At 46.3% G+C, this 19415-nt stretch overlaps 1 protein-coding gene across 1 annotated transcript in view; it reads right to left on the bottom strand.

The window, feature by feature from the left end:
• Nucleotides 1–5357: 5357 nt before the first annotated feature.
• Nucleotides 5358–19415, bottom strand: part of LAPTM4B (lysosomal protein transmembrane 4 beta) — an 89204-nt gene continuing 75146 nt past the window's right edge. The window contains exon 7 of the mRNA XM_029063884.2: nucleotides 5358–6656. Coding sequence (XP_028919717.1) covers nucleotides 6582–6656 — 75 coding nt within the window. The 3' untranslated portion in view covers nucleotides 5358–6581. The remainder of the gene's footprint in view (nucleotides 6657–19415) is intronic.

The following is a 19415-nucleotide window of genomic DNA, read 5'->3' as shown; positions in this document are numbered from 1 at the left end:
TAAAGGGACATGTCCCCCGCTCACGGGAATTTGGGGAGACAGGCACAAAAATGGGGGACACTCTAATGGGGGAGACAGGCACAAAAATCTAGTACCTTTTGGAGCATAACATCTACCCTCAGCGCCTTGGGTTATTTTCATTTCTCTTCTTCAAGGATCTGCTTTAAGAGAGCGTTCCCATTTCTGTCTCCCAGCTGCCCCCGTGATCTCCATCCCTGCATCCCAGTGAGCTCCATATTCCAACCGGCGCCTGGCTCCGCTTATCCCAGACTAGAATCACTCCTCCTGGACTCCCCCATATTTTCCCCTTCTTTGACAGCAAAGAGCGCGTCGTCAACGGAGTCCTTCATCAATCGCAGATCCCTTGCCCTCCCCCACATCCCTCAGTTGTTTTCTCCCCCCCCCCCCCAGCCCCGGCTCACCACCACGATACGCCAGCTCCGCGTCTGTGTCCACGCAAACGTGGCCGGTGGAAATCCCAACATGGGTCCACTTTCTGCCTTTACCAATTTACTCTATTCTGCTATAATTTAGAGCTCTCAATCGATTAATCAGGGTTGTTTATTGAGCACTTACCGTATGCAGGGCACTGTCCTGAGCCCTTGGGAGAGTACGATGCAAGAGAGTTGGTAGACACATTCCCATCCGGCAACAAGTTTACAATCTAAATGGGATTAAATCCCATTTCTACCTCCTAATTAGAATGTGAGATCCATGTGGGAAAGGGACTGTGCCTGTCCTGATTACTGTGTATCTACCCCAGCACTTAGTACAGTGCCCAGCGCATAGTAAGTGCTTAAGAAACACTACAGTTATTATTACTCTTATTTTGCTTGTATTTACACAAGGACTCAGCCCAGTGCCTTGAGCCAGCCGGCACTCAATAAATCCCTTTCCGAGAACTACCACCTATAGTCAGGTCTCATAAGCCCGTAAGCCCGTCAGTGGGCAGGGACTGTCTCTGTCTGTTGCCGATTCGTACATTCCAAGCGCTTAGTACAGTGCTCTGCACATAGAAAGTGCTCAAAAAATACTATTGAATTAATAAGCCCAGGGACTGTCTCTTTTTATTGCTGAATTGTAGTTTCTAAGTGCTTAGAACAGTGCTCTGCACACAGTAAGCGCTCAAAAAGTACGACTGGATGAATGAATCATCTGAGAATTTCCTTCGCTGTGTCTTTAAAATGTTCCTTCTGCCTTTCTTGCTTATTTTATTTTTTTGCTACTTGTTAAGCACTTACTATATGCTAAGCACTATACTAAGCCCTGGCGTAGATTTAAGTTAACCAGGTTGGACATAGTCCATGCCCCACTTAGGGGGTGGGGAGGAGTCACAGTTTTAGTCTCCATTTTACAGATGAGGTAACTGAGGCCCAGAGAAATTAAATGACTTGCTCAATGACAAATGGCAGAGTCGGGATTAGAACCCAGGTCCTTCTGACTCCCAAGTGCGGACTCTATCCACTAGGCCATGCTACTTCTTATACAGCTTACAGTTCCCTCTCTTCAGTTAATCAATCAACAGCACCTTCCTGCCTTAATTATTAATTAATGGTAATTGGGAAGCAGCAGTAATTGGGAAATAATTGGGAAGTAGCGTGGCTTAGTGGCAAGAGCCAGGGCTTGGGAGTCAGAGGTCATGGGTTCTAATCTCTGCTCCTCCACCTGTCAGCTGGGTGACTTTGGGCAAGCCACTTAACTTCTCGGTGCCTCAGTTACCTCATCTGTAAAAGGGGGATTAAGACTGTGAGCCTCACGCGGGACAACCTGATTACCCTAGATCTACCCCATCGCTTGGAACAGTGCTTGGCATATAGTAAGTGCTTAACAAATACCAACATTTTTTTAAGTTATGGTAATAATAATAATGATATTTATTGAGTGCTTCCATGTCTCTCCTTCCAGTAAAGATGAGATGCAACAAGCAAATATTTCTAAGGTGGTGGATGCCCTGAATCCCAGACCTGGGTACTTCATTGAGAAGCAGCGTGGCTCAGTGGAAAGAGCCCGGACTTGGGAGTCAGAGGTCATGGGTTCGTATCCCGGATCTGCCACTTGTTAGCTGTGTGACTGTGGGCAAGTCAACTCACTTCTCTGTGCCTCAGTGACCTCATCTGTACTATGTGCAGAGCACTGTTCTAAGCGCTGGGGGAGATACAGGGTAATCAGGTTGTCCCACGTGAGGCTCACAGTCTTAATCCCCATTTTACAGATGAGGTGACTGAGGCACAGAGAAGTCAAGTGACTTGCCCAAGTTCACACAGCTGACAAGTCTAGGGACTTATCGAGGGCACGGGACGTGGCCAGTGGGAGTCCCGCTTTCCACCGCCCAAGTCCATCAGAGACTTGAATTGGCCATCCTGAGGGCTGGCGATCAGGTTCCAAGCTCGCTGTGGGCCGGGGATGGGCTTATTACTATAGTCTACTCTCCCAAGTGCTTAGAACAGTGCTCTGCACATGGTAAGCACTCATTATATATAATTTACTGATTAACTATTCCCTGGCCTAAGCTCTCTCCATAGGCTTCCAGAGAAGCAGCGTGGCTCAGTGGAAAGAGCCCGGGCTTGGGAGTCAGAGGTCATGGGTTCTAATCCAGGCTCCGCTGCTCGTCAGCTGTGTGACAAGTCACTTAACTTCTCTGTGCCACAGTTCCCTCATCTGTAAAATGGGGATTAAGACTGGGAGCCCCAAGTGAGACAACCTGATCACCTTGTATGCCCCCAGCGCTTAGAACAGTGCTTCACACATAGTAAGTGCTTAACAAATACCATCATCGTTATTATTATTATTATGAGTCTGCCACAGCCTGAGGTGAGGCTCAGAGAGAAGCAGTGTGGCCTAGTGGATAGGGGCAGGGGCCTGGGAGTCAGAAGGACCTGGGTTCTAAATCCATTTCTGCTACCTGCCAGCTTTGTGACCTGGGGTAGGGCACTTCACTTCTCTGTGCCTCAGTTACTTCACCTGTAAAATGGGGATTAAAGCTTTGAATCCCACGAGGGACATGGACTATGCCCAACCTGATTAGCTTTTATCTACTCCAGCACTTGATAAAGTGCCTGGCATGTAGTAAGCACTTACCAAATACCACAGTTATTATTATTGACAAATACCTATTTTTTAAAAAGCCGGGAAGAAAGGAAGGGGAGAGAGACTTGTACATCATAAGGGTGGGACACAAAAACCAGCTAGATAATGCTCTTTTCCCAAACCACGGGCTACCCTAGAAATCCTGGGGAGGCCGGGGCAGCTTCAGACAATGAACTGGGGTGAACACCGCAGGGAAGACTGTCCTGCATGGAGAGGGCATGACAGGTCGTTAAAAATCTAAAATTGACCAGCTTCCCCCTGTTCAAATGGAAGCAGCTTATGTGTGAAGAGGAACCTGCAGGGTAATGCTTTGGAGAAAGGTGGGAGGGCCATGGTTCTTGGGAAAAACCCTCTTTGGCTGCAGACAGGGAACATGTCTACCATCTCTATTACATTGCACTCTCTCAAGTGCCTAGTACAGTACTCTGGTAAACACTCAATAGATAACACTGACCGACTGATTCGTCTTCCACAGAATTTCACATATGATATCAACCTGTCAGGGTGTCACGCCCACACAGTATAACGTAAAGATGTTACGGTGTAATGGGAAGAGAAAGTCAACTTTTCCCTGCTTCAGGGTGGCTGAAAGCGTGAAGTCAACTCTGGAGGAAAGAAATACACCGGTCCAAGGGACTTCCTTTCACACGACAGGGTCAGGGCAGACCAGGCCGGAGGGCACATTTTGGGAAGGACCACAAAAGGCACCTGAAACTTGGGGCAAGAATGCACAACCCAAAAAAGAGGCACACTCAATCACCTTGCCTCCTCCTATTTCACTTTGCTGCTCTCCCACTACAACCCAGCCCACACACTTTGCTTCTCTAATGCTAACCTTCTCACTCTAACTCCATCTGGTCTATCTTGCCATCGACCTCTCGCCCACTTCCTGCCTCTGACTTGGAATGGCCTCCCTCTTCATATCTGACAATTATTCTTCCCACCTTCAAAGTCTTAGTGAAAGCACATTTTCCTTGACTAAGCTTTTTTCTCTTCTCCCACGCCCTTATATATCACCCTGACCTGCTCCCTTTATTCATCACCCCATCCAGTTCCATGGCACTTATGTATATATCTGCTATTTATATTAATTTCTGTCTCCTCCTCTAGATTGTAAGCTCATTGTGGGCAGAGAATGTGTGTTATATTGTTATATTGTACTCTCCCAAGCGCTCTGTACAGTTCTCTACACACAGTAAGCACTCAGTAAATATGATTGACGGACTGACCTGTGGTCAGGTAATCCCTCAGGCAATTGCCAAGAGTGCCTAAATGTCAGAACAGTACTAGACTGTAAGCTCCATGAGACAGGGAATGCATATCTTGCTTCTGCTGTAGTCTGCCTTCTCCATTTGAACTCTAAGTTCCTTGTGAGTAGGGAATGTTTCTACCAATTCTGTTATACTGTACTCTCCAAAGTGTTCTATACAGTGTTTGTACAGTACGGCACTTTAACGTCCGTTTCCCCCCACACCTACTAACTCTCTTGTACCTCTCCCAGATGCTTAGTCCAGTGCTCCGAACAAAGTAGTTCGCTGGATGTGGGTGGAGAATGTGTCTTTTATTGTTATATTGTACTCTCCCAAGTGCACATTAAGTGCTCAATAAATACAATTGAATGGATGATTGCTCTGCACACAGTAAGTTCACAATAAATACCACTGATTGATCAATAAATAATTACTTGTGGATTAAAGGGGTTTGGGGGGAGGGGTGCCATAACAACTGCTATGAAACATTCTAAAGAGGTGATACCCAGACTTTAGTCTGACCAGAAAGAGGTGGATCAACATTATATAGTTAGAAGAGCTTAGAGGGAAAAGTTAAAACACTAGAACTGGAGCTTAGCTAAACCATATCTTCTGGAACACCGTGCAGATTTCGTTGTTTCCTTGATTCCTTCTCCATAGGACCGATGGTCTTCACCGTTTCCACTGTCAGCAATATGCTCACTCTGCTTGAAGAGTAGTAAGCGAGCCGATTCTTCGGGAGGGCCTAGGGCTAGTAATATTGGGATGCGCTAAGAAACACGAAACATCCGGGCTGATTCTAGGGGAAAAAATAATGTCCTTTTGTGAGTCTCTTGGGGTAGTGGGGAGACTGCAGTTGCTATTAAAACTGCATTTAGGACAACGCAGGCCACATGGAGAGAGTAATTGAGAACAGTCTGAGAATAATTCAGTATTGGCGAAGGATGATAGCTTCAAAAAACTGTCTCATCTACTGTTTCTATCCTATTAGCATTGACGTGTTTTTCAAAAGCACACAGGTGCAATACAAGTGGTTAAGTTTATTCCTTGTTAACTAGGTGGTTGTATCTGCATGAGAAACCAGGGGAAGGAGGGGTGGAATAGCCAAGAACAGGCAGGGAGACTTGAAAGATTATTTTCATAACTGTGAAGAAACCTCTCTTTAATGGCAGGCAGGCTTTGCATATTGGGTATTTAACACCGAAGGAGCCATACGATCAATTTTTTTCAAAGAAATTAAAGTACAGAAGTGCCTCCCAATCCATTATAAGCCCCCAAACAGCCCGGTCTGGTTTTCAATGTGGGGTTTTGCTGGGCAGTGCAGAGTTATCAGGTCTCCTAGGGAATGAAGTACATTATGTAGGTGGTGGTGGGGAGATTCCAGCTTTGACTGCCGCATATCCAAATAGCTGTTGTTTCATGGTATATCCGCTCCCAGGCTAGAACCCAGCATGGAAAATTAAGGGTCAAAGCATGGTCTGGGCATCAAGCGGCCTACTTCAACCTCTGATATTTAAATTCCTTTGGCCAGTTCCAGTGCCTTTGTGTCTGGGGTGGGGGGCATTTCTACAGGAAACTCCATTTGGTTTCTGGGAACTGGGGAGGGAAGGGCAACATGCATCAAGGTAACGGGGGCTACAGCCCTGCACCCTGGGGAGATAAGAGGGGAATGTGGGCTCAGGGTGGTGTCAGAGTAATAACCAAGCAAAAGCCTTCCCAGCCTTAGAGAGTCCCCACCGATATGCACAGGGACAGAGATACGCCGTCATTTCCCCTGCTCGCGGCACACACTTTCTGCTCAATGAATTTTGGACAGTTTGGCAAGTGGGAACAAAGCCTCATTCTAACTTTACTGTGGAGTCGGAGTGCGGAGACACTGACATCATCCTCGCTCCTCACGGCTCCCTCCCTAGCCCAAATTTGGGATGCCTAGGGTGGGGGGAAAAGTCTATTTTATTAACCTAGCCACATGCCTAAGAGTTCAGGCCCCCAAAATGTGAACGTCTAAGATCCGTGATTCATCACCCTAACGCAAGAGCTCTATGGCCCCAGTGCGGACTTCCAGCTGAAGCACATTTTTGAAACTACATACGACGTGTTTAACATACAAGCTAGGCTTCCAAACCATGTGGCGGGTCGGAGCAAAATGCCTTTAGAAGGCACATCCCAGGAGCGAGGCGGAGAACTACTGCTCAGTCATCTGAAAAGGGAAATTTTGGATCCCGGGGGCCTTCGTCTTCCGGCTTACGCAGACACGTATGGTGGAGGGGGCTCTTTGGCGGCCCCGTTTGCGGTGTCGTTGTAAGGAGGAAGCAGCACCTGAAGGAGAAAAGAAAACACACAGCTCAGGGACGACAAAGCTCTAACAGGTTGGAAGCAGAGATGAGCCTCTTCTCCTTCATTTCTTGCCTCCTTGAGTTATGGTACTTGTTTAGCGCTTAGTAGGTGCCAGGAACTGTTCTAAGCGCTGGGGTAGATACAAGTTAATCAGGTTGGGCGTAGTCCCTGTCGCACTTGGTGCTCACAGTCTTAATCCCCATTTCACAGATGAGGTAACTGAGGTCCAGAGAAGTGAAGTGACTTGCTCAAGATCACACAGCAGACAAGTGGTGGAGCTGGGATTAGTACTCATGTCCTCTGACTTCCAGGCCCATGCTCTTTCATTCAATTGAATTTATTGAGTGATTACTAAAAGGGCAGGGACTGTCTTTATCTGTTACCAATTTGTACATTCCAAGCGCTTAGTACAGTGCTCTGCACATAGTAAGCTCTCAGTAGATACTATTGAATGAATGAATGAATGAATAAGTGCTTGGAATGTACAATTCGGCAACAGATAGAGACAATCCCTGCCCAACAACGGGCTCACAGTCTAAACACGGGCTCACAGTCTAAACACTTTCCACTAGGTCTTTCTCTCTGCATTCCCCACACCTCTAGAAGCAGCAGGGGGAAGACTAGAGAAGGGATTGAGGAGTGGAGTGGCTCTTGATGACTCCAAACTTAGGGATAGCAGTTCCCACCACCCCAAACTTTGGAGTAATAATAATTATTACTATTGTTATGGTACTTGTTAAGCACTTATCATGTGCCAGGCACTGTACAGAATGCTGGGGTGCATACAAGCAAAATGGGGTTGGACACAGTCCCTTTCCCATGTAGAGCTCACTGTCTCAATCCCCATTTTACAGATGAGGTAACTGAGGCCCAGAGAAGTGAAGTGACTTGCCCCAGATCACCCAGCAGAAGAGGTGGACCGGGATTAGAATCTATGACCTTCTGACTCTGGTGAAGCCAGAGGACCTGGGTTCTAATCCAAGCTCTGCTCCTTGCTTGCTGTGTGACCTTCGGCAAGTTAGATGACTTCTCTGTGTCTCGGTTTCCTCAACTGAAAAATGGGGATTCGATAACTGTTCACCCAGATTGTATATGACCCCATTAACTTGTATCAAAACCAGAGCTTGGAACAATGCTTGAAACATAGTAAGGACTTAGGAGACAACATAAAAAAGTGCTATGGCAACACAGAAGGGAGAGCAAATAGAGGAAATAAAGCCTGAGTCAGGGAAGGCTTCTTGGAGGAGGTGTGATTTTAGTAGAGCTGAAGGTGGGGAGAATGGGCATCTCAGATATGAATAGGGAGAGAGTTACAGGTAAGAGATCAGTGATGGGATAGATGAGACTGAGGTAATAGGTAGGTACGTGGGTTGGATTATAGTAGATCGGCGAGTTGAGGTAGGAGAGAGAGAGCTTTTCAGTGCCTTAAATAATTATGGTATTTGTTAAGCGCTTGCACACTGTACTAAGTGCTGGAATAGGTACAAGTTAATCCAGTCCCAAATGGGGCTTGTATCCTAAGCAGGAGAGAAAACAGATATTGAATCCTCATTTTGCAGATGAGGGAGCTAAAGCACAGCACATTACCCTATTTATTTTGTTAATGAAATATACATCGCCTCGATTCTATTTAGTTGCCATTGTTTTTACGAGATGTTCTTCCTCTTGACTCTATTTATTGCCATCGTTCTCGTCTGTCTCCCCCGATTAGATTGTAAGCCCGTCAAACGGCAGGGACTGTCTCTATCTGTTGCCGACTTGTTCATTCCAAGCGCTTAGTACAGTGCTCTGCGCATAGTAAGCGCTCAATAAATACTATTGAATAAATGAATGAACAGAGAAGTTAAGTGACTTGCACACAAAGCAGGTACATGGAGGAGCCAGGATTAGAACCCAGGTCCTCTGACTTCCAGGCCCATGCTCTTTCTACTAGTCCATGCTCCTTCCCAGCCAATATAAGAAGTTTCTGTTGGATGTGGAGGCAGATGGGCAACCAGTGGAGGTTTTTGAGTGGAGAGATAGGGACCGAACTGCAGGAAAATGGTCCTGGCAGCAGAGTGAAGTATGGACTGGAGAAGGAAGAAACAGATGTCAAGGAGGAGAGAGAGAAGGCTGATGCAGTCATCCAGGTGGGGATAAGAGGAGTAGTTGGATCAGCATGGCAGCAGTTTGGATGGAGAGAAAGAGGTAGATTCTAGAGACGTTTCGATGATCTAACTGCCAGGTAGAGATGAGTTTGCTTTTTTAAAAAATAGTGTTTGTTAAGCACTTTTAGGTACCAGGCACTGTACTAAGCGCTGAGGTGGATTCAAGCAAATCGGGTTGGACCCAGTCCCTGTCCCACGTGGGACTCACAGTTTTAACCTCCATTTTACATATCAGGGAACTGGGGCCCAGAGAAGTGAAGTGACTTGACCATCGTCACACCGAAGACAAGTGGAGGAGGCAGGATCAGAACCCATGACCTTCTGATTCCCAGGCCTTTGCTGCTTCTGTCGCTTACTCACAGTTCATGCATTCAACTCCAGGTCTGAGTCCCTGTAGCCCCCATTACAACCAAAGGAGCTGCAAAAGTCCAAATCAATATTAATTTGCCCTGTTAGAAGATTGGTTTTAAGGACCATATATCAGTGTCCAAATAGACCTGGAAATAGACCAGGAAAACTGTCCTAAATCATCACCTATCTGGCCTGATCAGGAATGAAGCCCACTAAGTTGTGCAAATCCGCTACTTTTCAAAGTCTTCTTCTGTAGAAAGTCTCAGCACTGTGACAAGTCCTGCCAAACCATAAATCAGAAAGCTCTTCCGAGGAACTCTCTTCAAAATCACGTTATTTCACAATTTTGCCTTTCAACTTTCAAAAGAAACTGGTGTGCAGTTGGGCAAATGACACGTTTCTTGCTACAAAATGTATCTTCCTAATCAATTCTTTTAAAAAAAAATCCCATCAAACATCTCTATTGCAAAATTCAGATGGGCTAGTCTCTCTCAAACCCAATTATACTTTGTCCCAAAGTCAGGTTGACTGATGCAAATGATTGACTAATCTCATTGCTCCAATTTGCCCAGCTCAGAAGAGAATGATGATGATGATGATGATAATTCATTCAATAGTATTTATTGAGCGCTCACTATGTGCAGAGCACTGTACTAAGCGCTTGGAATGTACAAATCGGTAACAGATAGAGACGGTCCCTGCCCTTTGACGGGCTTACAGTCTAATCGACGGGCTTACAGTTTGTTAAGTGGTTACTATGTGTCAAGCACTGTTCTAAGCACTGGGGCAGATACAAGCTAATCAGGTTGGACACAGTCCCTGTCCCTCACGGGGCAGTGTTAGGCTGGTCCACTGGGAAAAACCCAAGAACCTCTCTTGCATGGTTTCCCTGGTGATTCAGAGCAACAGTACAATTCCTATGTGTTATAGAAAATGTTCTGCATGCTGGTAGGAGCCTTTAAATATATTTCAGAGAAGAGTAGAAGTTTGGCCTTATGGATTGAGCACAAAGGCTTGGAAGTCAGAAGGACCTGGGTTCCACTTATGGCTCTGCCATTTCTGTTGTGTGATCTTGGGCAAGTCTTCAGTTCTCTGTGCCTCAGTTACCTCATCTGTAAAATGCAGATTAAGACTGTGAGCCCCATGAGGGTCAGGGACTGATTTTCCTGCACCTACTCCAATTCTTAGTACAGTGCCTGGTACATGTATATATATATATGTGTGTGTGTGTGTATATATATATATATATATATGTTTTTATGGTATTTGTCAAGCCTTTACATGCACATATATTGCAAAATGGACCTTGTTCTTAGGCATATCAAGTAGTTATTTGCCAGCAAAAATGGTTAGTGATTTCAAAGAGAACTGTGGCTAAGGACTAATTTTGTGTATTTTCTTAGAGTAAGATTAACTTCTACCACCCAAGTCACAATAATACACCTTTTAGAAAGAAAACTCCATATGGGTAGGGAACATGTCTACCAATTCCACTGAATTGATTTCTCCCAAACACTTATTAGAGGGCTCCGCACATGGTAAGCACTCAATAAATGTGATGGATTGACTGATTTGCTGTAGTCCCTACTTGAGAATTAGGGGCTTTAAGGAGCTAACATTCTCAAAGGGCCTAGAGGTCTAAGTGAAATTTAAGAGTTGCATCAAAGAGTTGAGGGTGAACTGAAGGTCCCAACTACCGTAACGGACGATCCCATAACAGTGTGGCACTACAAAATGAGAACTGTGAACAGCAATGGTACTTAAATTGACAACATTAGCGCATCTCCTGCCTCTGGCCTGGAATGCCCTCCTTCCTCAAATCCAACAAACAATTACTCTCCCATCCTTCAAAGCTTTATTGAAGGCCCATCTCCTCCAAGAGGCCTTCCCAGACTAAGCCCCACTTTTCCTCATCTCCCACTCTCTTCTATGTTGCCCTGACTTGCTCCTTTTGCTCTCCCCACCCCACAGCACTTATGTACATACCTGTAATTTCATTTATATTCATGTCTGTCTCCCCCACCGCAGACTATAAGCTTGTTCTGGGCAGGGAATGGCACTGTTTATTGTAGTGCTGTACTTTCCCAAGGGCTTAGTACAGTGCTCTACACACAGTAAGCGCTCAATAAATACGACTGAATGAATCACTAATCAATCAGTAGTATTTACTGAGCACTTACTGTGTGCAGAGCACTGTACTAAGCACTTGGGAAAGTATAACAGAGTTGGTAGACACATTTCTTGCCCATAATGAGCTTACAGTATAGAGACAAACTTACCGTTTAGAGACTATTATTTTTATAGGAGAAAGACTAAATGACAATTTGCCATGGGATTAGGATTATCAGTCAAAGCCTTCCCCATTCCATGTCTGGATAGTTAATGGGTACTTTGGGTCCAACAAGCTGCATGGTTCATGGAAGGAGATGGGAATTTGGCCATCTGGGTGGGGAATTCCTCCATGTTTCCCAGGCAACCAAATGACCCAAGCTCTACAATCCTTTGGGAGGGAAAGAGCAACTGTTGTTTGGCTGGGAGGCTTTGCCTCTAGAGCACAATGGGGACTGTTCCAGGGGTAAATCGGTCTATTGGGCAAGAAGGCTTTAGCTTGCTGGACGCTTGGTCCTTCTAAAAGACGCAAATGTCAGAGTAGCAGGAAGCCAATTTTTGTCATAGTTGTATTAATGTGAGCACCATTCCAATCCCGCAAATAGCTGAGGGAGTCAAACGAGACTGGGTTTCTGCAACACGCTCAACTTTTGTATCCTGATAACCTTGATATATTACCTCTTGGCTTCTGAAAACTTTGTCTCCTAAGGCAATGAATATATCTTCTGTTACTTAGCACGACGGCAATTTTTTCCGGGAGAAGCTTGTTGGCACATGCGTGCCTTTCCCTGGCACGCTTTGTCTCCACCCTGGTAACTCACATTTGAAAGTTTTAAATTCCCTGGTTTGATTCCAACCGAGACTTTATTTGCATTTTGGGCCTCGGCAAGAGGCGCCCACATCTTTCTTGGCCTTAATCCCCGGTCAGACTTGCTCTAGGTCTGCCTATAAGAGGGCAATGTTTATTTCAGTGACATAGGCCTGCAATAGCTGGCCGGATTGGTATTTTCTTCATTAGACAATTGGACTGCCCAGGCAAGCTGTTTCTGGAGCTGACCCAAACTCTTCCTTTGCCTCGAGGAGAGGTTTTCCGCTCATCCCGTTCTGATCGCTGTCAAGTAGACAGTGAAAGAGCCACGGGGGAGATATGCCGCAACTTTGGAGGTGAGCACACAGACAAAGGAGCTGGTTTTTAAGGTGAGGCTGCTCCCTGTACACCTGGAAAGCTTCCTCTTCCGGCCCTCTCGTTTCAGCGCCTGCCCCAAGCCTTGGCCCCGGATGACCAAGTGGCCAAGTCTTGTCTTGAGGGGTCAGGCCTCTGAAGATAAGCACTTAGTACAGTGCTCTGCACATAGTAAGCGCTCAATAAATACTATTGAATGAATGGGAAAAGACGCAGCATTGAGCAGCCTGGCCTGGTAGAGCCCGGGCCTGGGAGTGAGGGACCTGGGTACTAATCCCGGCTTCGCCACTTGTGCGCTGTGTGAACTTGGGCAAGTCACTTCACTCCTCTGGGCCTCGGTTCCCTCATCTGTAAAATGGGGATTAAGACTGTGAGCCCCATGTGGGACAGGGACTTTGTCCAACCTGATTAGCTTGCGACTATCCCAGCACTTAGAACAGCACTTGGCACATAGTAAGCGCTTAACAAATACCATGATCATCAGCAGTGTGAACCCTTGTTCATGCTGGTGGCTATGGTAACGGACTAAAGGCTTCGTGAGGCTGCAGGACTGGAAGAACTGGTGGTCTCGTGTTCATTTTCCCGGCCATGGCAGCACACTCGGCATCCATTGATCCCCATCGATTCCTCTATTACCATTTATGGAGAGTTTACGAGGCGGGGTACGGTCTTGAGCACCAGGAAGAGTAAGTGGAGGTCTCTGGCCCACTGGGGACTCACAATCTCAAAAGAGGAGGAGGACGGACGTCTGGGAAAGAAGGACGGGAAAAAATGAGACAGGAGCAGGGGAGGCAGCAGTGGTGGTGACTAGGGCTGATGTCTCTGGGTTGGAAAGCGCCACGGTGGCTGTGAGACGGACGACTCTGCCCCTCTTCAAAGCCTTACTGAAGGCCCATCTCCTCCAGGAGGCCTTCCCTGACTAAGGCTTCTATTCCTCTCCTCTCTCTTCTTCGTCTCCCTGATTTGCTCCCTTTATTCATCCCTCCTCCCGGCCCCACAGCACTTATGTCCATATCTGTCATTTCTTTATCTTAATGTCTGTCTCTCCCTCTAGACTACACTCCCCGTGGGCAGGGACTGTGTCTGTTATATTGTATGATTCTCTCCCAAGCACTTGGTACAGTGCTCTGCACACAGTAAGCGCTCAATAAATACGATTGACCTACTGACTGTGACTCGGTGGAGCTCATAAAAATAATGTTGGTATTTGTTAAACACTTACTAGGTGCACAGCACTGTTCTAAGCGCTGGGGTAATAATAATAATAATGTTGGTATTTGTTAAGCGCTTACTATGTGCCGAGCACTGTTCTAAGCGCTGGGGTAGACATAAGGGAATCAGGTTGTCCCACGTGGGGCTCACAGTCTTAATCCCCATTTTACAGATGAGGAAACTGAGGCACAGAGAAGTTAAGTGACTTGCCCACAGTCACACAGCCGACAAGTGGCAGAGCTGGGATTCGAACTCATGAGCCCTGACTCCAAAGCCCGTGCTCTTTCCACTGAGCCATGCTGCTTCTCCACAGGGAAATCAAGTTGTCCCCCGTGAGGCTCACAGTTAATCCCCATTTTCCAGATAACAGGTAACTGAGGCCCAGAGAAGTGAAGTGACTTGCCCACAGTCACACAGCTGACAAGTGGCAGAGCCGGGATCATGCCCAGCTGCTGCCCAGGACCCAGAGTTCCGGCTCCCGCTTCATCTTGGAGGAGCTGCCGGGCTGTCTGAGGGGGTGGTGGTGGGAGGATCCAGGCTTTTGCCTTGTTTTCGTGAGACTGCAGGATGCTGGACCCGTCTCGGAACCCTATGAGGACAGTTGGGACGCTACAGGGTCGGGTCTGAAGTCCCAGACTTTGAGCAGCGACAAGGCACCCACTTCCAGCCCCTAGGCAGCCCCCAAGGTGTGGGGTGGATGAGTTTCAGGTGCCCTGCCTGCCCTCGGAGAAGATAATGACTTTTCCTGGCAGGACCAATCCTGAGGAGGCAATAGCCTCCCTCACCTACCCTGGAGCGGAGCCTCCTATTTCCACCCATGAACTCAGAGAAGGTGGAGCCCCTGCCGTGATTTCTCCTCTCTAGACTGTAAGCTCGTTGTGGAGCAGAGAGTGTGCTTTATTGTAATACTGTATTCTCCCAAACTCTTAGTACAGTGGTCTGCACAGAGTAAGAACTCAATAAATACGACTGAATGAACTTCTGGTGCCCAGTGAAGACATTCAGCAGCCACTGATTTAGAGAAGCAGTGTGGCTTAGTGGATAGAGCACGGGCCTGGGAGTCAGAAGGACCTGGGTTCAACTCCCAGGTTTGCCATATGTCTGCTATGTAAGTTTGGGCAAGTCATTTCCCTGGGCCTCATCTGTAAAGTGAGTTTTAAGAATGTGAGCTCCATGTGGGACAGGGACTGTGTCCAACCTAATTAACTTGTATCTACCCAAACTCTTAAAACAGTGCTTGGCACATACTAAGTGCTAAACAAGTACCTTTAATATTATTATTGGCTCAGATCCCTGTTGGGCATCTAGCCTGCCAGCCTGACCTCCCAGTAAAAGTGAGGGACTGGTGGATTGGTGGTAGATTTTATGCCACGGAGAACAGCCACTTTTATAATAATAATAATATTTGTATTTCTTTAGTGCTTACTTTGTTCCAAGCACACTCTACTAAGCGCTAGGGTGGATCCAAGCAAATTGGGTTGGACACAGTCCCTGTCCCATATGGGGCTCACGGTCTCAATTCTCATTTTACAGATGAGATAATTGAAGCTCAGAGAATAATAATAATGATGGTATTTGTTAAGCACTTACTATGAGCCAAGCACTGGACTAAGTGCTAGGGTAGATACAAGGTAATCAGGTTGCCCCATGTGGGGCTCACAGTCTTCATCCCCATTTTCCAGGTGAGGTAACTGAGGCCCAGAGAAGAGAAGTGATTTGCCCAAGGTCACACAGCTGACAAGTGGCGGATCCGGGATTAGAACCTATGACCTCTGACTCCCAAGCCCGGGCTCTTTCCACTGAGCCATGCTGCTTGATACAGGTGTATCAGGACGCACAGTCCCTGTCCCACATGGGGCTCATAGGAAGGAATTCTCTCTAGAGAACTTCTCTGGACCTCAGATTCCTCATCTGTAAAATGGGGATTCAATGCCTCTTATCCTTCCTAATTAGACTGTGAACCCCAACCGGGTAAGTGACTATATCCAACCTGATTATCTTATATCTATCGCAGTGCTTGGCACATAGTGAGTGCTACCATACCACAGTTATTATTATCAGTATTTAAAGTAATAATAATAGCAGTATTTGTTAGGCACTTACTATGTGCTAGGCACTGTACTAAGTGCTGGGGTGGATACAAGTAAATAATAACGTTGGTATTTGTTAAGTGCTTACTAGGTGCGGAGCACTGTTCTAAGTGCTGGGGGAGATTTACTGGGTAATCAGGTTGTCCCACGTGAGACTCACAATCTTTATCCCCATTTTACAGATGAGGTCACTGAGGCCCAGAGAAGTGAAGTGACTTGCCCACAGTCACACAGCTGACAAGTGGCAGAGCCGGGATTCAAACCTATGACCTCTGACTCCCAAGCCCGGGCTCTTTCCACTGAGCCACGCTGCTTCTCTTTGGGCTTTAGACTGTCCCAAGTGGGGCTCGCAACATTAATCCCCATTTTACAGACGAGGTGACTGAAGCACAGAGAAGTGAAGGCACTTGCCCAAGGTCACATAGCAGACGGGTAGTGGAGCAGGGATTATTCATTCATTCATTCAATAGTATTTATTGAGCGCTTACTATGTGCAGAGCGCTGTACTAAGCGCTTGGAGTGAACAAGTCGGCAACAGATAGAGACGGTCCCCGCCGTTTGACGGGCTCCCGGTCTAATCGGGGGAGACGGACGGACGAGAACGATGGCAATAGAGTCGAGGGGAAGAACATCTAGTAAAAACAATGGCAACTAAATAGAATCGAGGCGATGTACATTTCATTAACAAAATAAATAGGGTAATGAAAATATATACAGTCGAGCGGACGAGTACAGTGCCGAGGGGATGGGAAGGGAGAGGGAGAGGAGCAGAGGGAGATGGGGGGAAAAGAGGGTTAAGCTGCGGAGAGGTGAAGGGGGGGCGGTAGAGGGAGTAGAGGGAGTAGGGGAGATCAGTCTGGGAAGGCCTCTTGGAGGAGGTGAGTTTTAAGTAGGGTTTTGAAGAGGGGTTAGAGCCCAGGTCCTTCTGACTGCCAGGCCTGTGCTCTATCCATTAGGCAACACTGCTTCCCTAAGTGCTAGTGCGCCTAGTGAAAAGGACACGGGCCTGGGAGTCAGAGGCCCTGGGTTCTAATCTCTACTCCACGGGTCAGTCAGGCAGTCGTATTTGAGTGCTTACTGGGTGCACGGCACTGTAGTACAGCATAACGACACAACAGACACATTCCCTGCTCACACCACTTACCTGCTGTGTGATCTTGGGCAAGTCACTTAACTTCTCTGTGCCTCAGTTTCCTCATCTGCAAAATGGCGAGTCAATACCTGTTCTCCCTGCTACTTATTCTGTGAGACCCATGTGGGAACTGATTAACTTGTATCTACCCCAGGGCTTAGTACAGTGCTTGACACATAGTAAGCACTCGAGTACCACAATGATTATCATTACTATGTGCAGAGCATTGTACTGAGCACTTTATTCATAGTTGCCAGCGCATGTGATCTCTGAATCCCGCAGAAATACTTGTAATTTTAAATGAACCAAATGCCAGGTGAAGAGTTCCATTACTGAAAGAGCTAAATTAGCATCAGACCTTAAAACGTTTAGTGCGTCTGTGAGTGAAGGGAACCGAGATTATGCTTACAGGAGTTATTTTTTTGTTAAGAGAAACATCTGTATTCCTTCTTTTACAGGGTAAAACATTTCCAAGAGTGACTCATCTCCCACGAATGTGTGCCAGGTTCACATACATGAGCATGGACAAGTAGCAGCCTGTGGAAATCCAAAACGGATAAAATGGCATCTTCAGTCCTTCTTATGGCACTTTAAAAGGAAACTAGCTTTGTTTCCCTCTTAAGAGTTCTTGTAACTTGCTGGGTTTATCGCTTCTCACCAAGGACATTATTTTTGAACTTCTGGACCCGCTGGGGCCCATTTAGTCCGGGGACAACTGGCGGAAATTTAAAATCCTGATTCATCAGAGGCCCTTAAGTCACTGAATGATATTAAGGATGGAAAGATCTTATGTTCAAATTTCATGCAGGGTGCACCTGGGGGAAATTATAACTCAGTAATGTCACTGCAGCTTCACCCATTAGGATATTTGTCCATCTCTGAAAACATTCATTGACAGTAATCCTCCCACTTTATCTGGCTTACAGGGGAATCCGAGATGCTTTGGGAGGGCTTGTGGGGAAGTTGTACTTGTGCACCTTGACTCTACATCCCCGCCACATAATTGAAAAGAAAAAGGAACATTTCAAAACCTAGAGAAATACTCAGGCCTTCACTCTAGCTCTGGCATCATCAACCGCCCCATTTAAAATATCTCTGCAACTGTGACTGTTTAGTAAGCCACACTGTCATCTCTTGCGCTGGGATTACAAGATGAAGAATTGCAAAATCCTGGGCTGTTTTGTTTTTTGGGTTTTTTTTTTTTTTTTTTTGGCCAGAAAAGCACCTATAATTACATAAAATTTCATTTTACCTCTCTGTCTGCAAGTTTCAACACTAACTGTATACATTTTAACAGACATCTTGTTTATCACAATTAAGCATTAAGGGCCCTACAACGAACCAGACATTATATGGAAAATCCATTAACTTTCTGGTGGATCGGGATGAAAAGGTTAATATTTCTTACAGTCCTGGACAGCAGGAGGGATTGGTCATCTCAACTCAGACAGTGAAAGAGAACTGGAAGGATAGTGCTTAGGAACTTTGGAAGGAGAACCAACAAAGTACAAAAGTGGTTACAGTGGCTCATGGTTTTGCTTCTCTAATACTAGTTTCCAGTTATAATGTACCCTTCCAGCTTGAATTTAAGACAGTCACATCACCCTGATTCTATTTATTTGCCATTGCTTTTATGAGATGTTCTTCCCCTTGACTCTATTTATTGCCATTGTTCTTGTCTGCCCGTCTCCCCCGATTAGACTGTAAGCCCATCAGAGGGCAAGGGACTGTCTCTGTCTGTTGCCGATTTGTACATTCCAAGCGCTTAGTACAGTGCTCTGCACATAGTAAGCGCTCAATAAATACTATTGAATGAATGAATGAAAACCCCAAATTTCATCCTGCAAAGGGGTCAAGGCAGGGTGATTTAAAGAGGTTCCGGTCACAGTCCCATCAATAACACTGCTAGTTCAGATAGACCAATGTAACCGGAGTGTCCCCCAAAATACTGGTAATAGATTCCTCCTATTTTCTAATCCTGAATCTCCCATCGCAGAGGAGAAATAGTGGTCTGGATCCTCTCCGTACACACTTCTATTTCTCCATACATAGTTCTTTCTTTATTCATAAAGTACTGTTCATTCATTCATTCATTCAATAGTATTTATTGAGCGCTTACTATGTGCAGAGCACTGTACTAAGCGCTTGGGATGAACAAGTCGGCAACAGACAGAGACGGTCCCTGCCGTTTGACGGGCTTACGGTCTAATCGGGGGAGACGGACAGATGAGAACGATGGCGATAAATAGAGTCAAGGGGAAGAACATCTCGAAAAACCGATGGCAACTAAATAGAATCGAGGCGATGTACAATTCATTAACAAAATAAATAGGGTAATGAAAATATATACAGTCGAGCGGACGGGTACAGTGCCGTGGGGATGGGAAGGGAGAGGTGGAGGAGCAGAGGGAAAAGGGGAAAATGAGGCTTTAGCTGCGGAGAGGTAAAGGGGGGATGGCAGAGGGAGTAGAGGGGGAAGAGGAGCTCAGTCTGGGAAGGCCTCTCGGAGGAGGTGAG

Source organism: Ornithorhynchus anatinus, chromosome 4 (assembly GCF_004115215.2).
Source record: "Ornithorhynchus anatinus isolate Pmale09 chromosome 4, mOrnAna1.pri.v4, whole genome shotgun sequence".
NCBI classification, from domain to species: domain Eukaryota; kingdom Metazoa; phylum Chordata; class Mammalia; order Monotremata; family Ornithorhynchidae; genus Ornithorhynchus; species Ornithorhynchus anatinus.
This window is presented reverse-complemented; position numbering and strand designations above follow the sequence as displayed.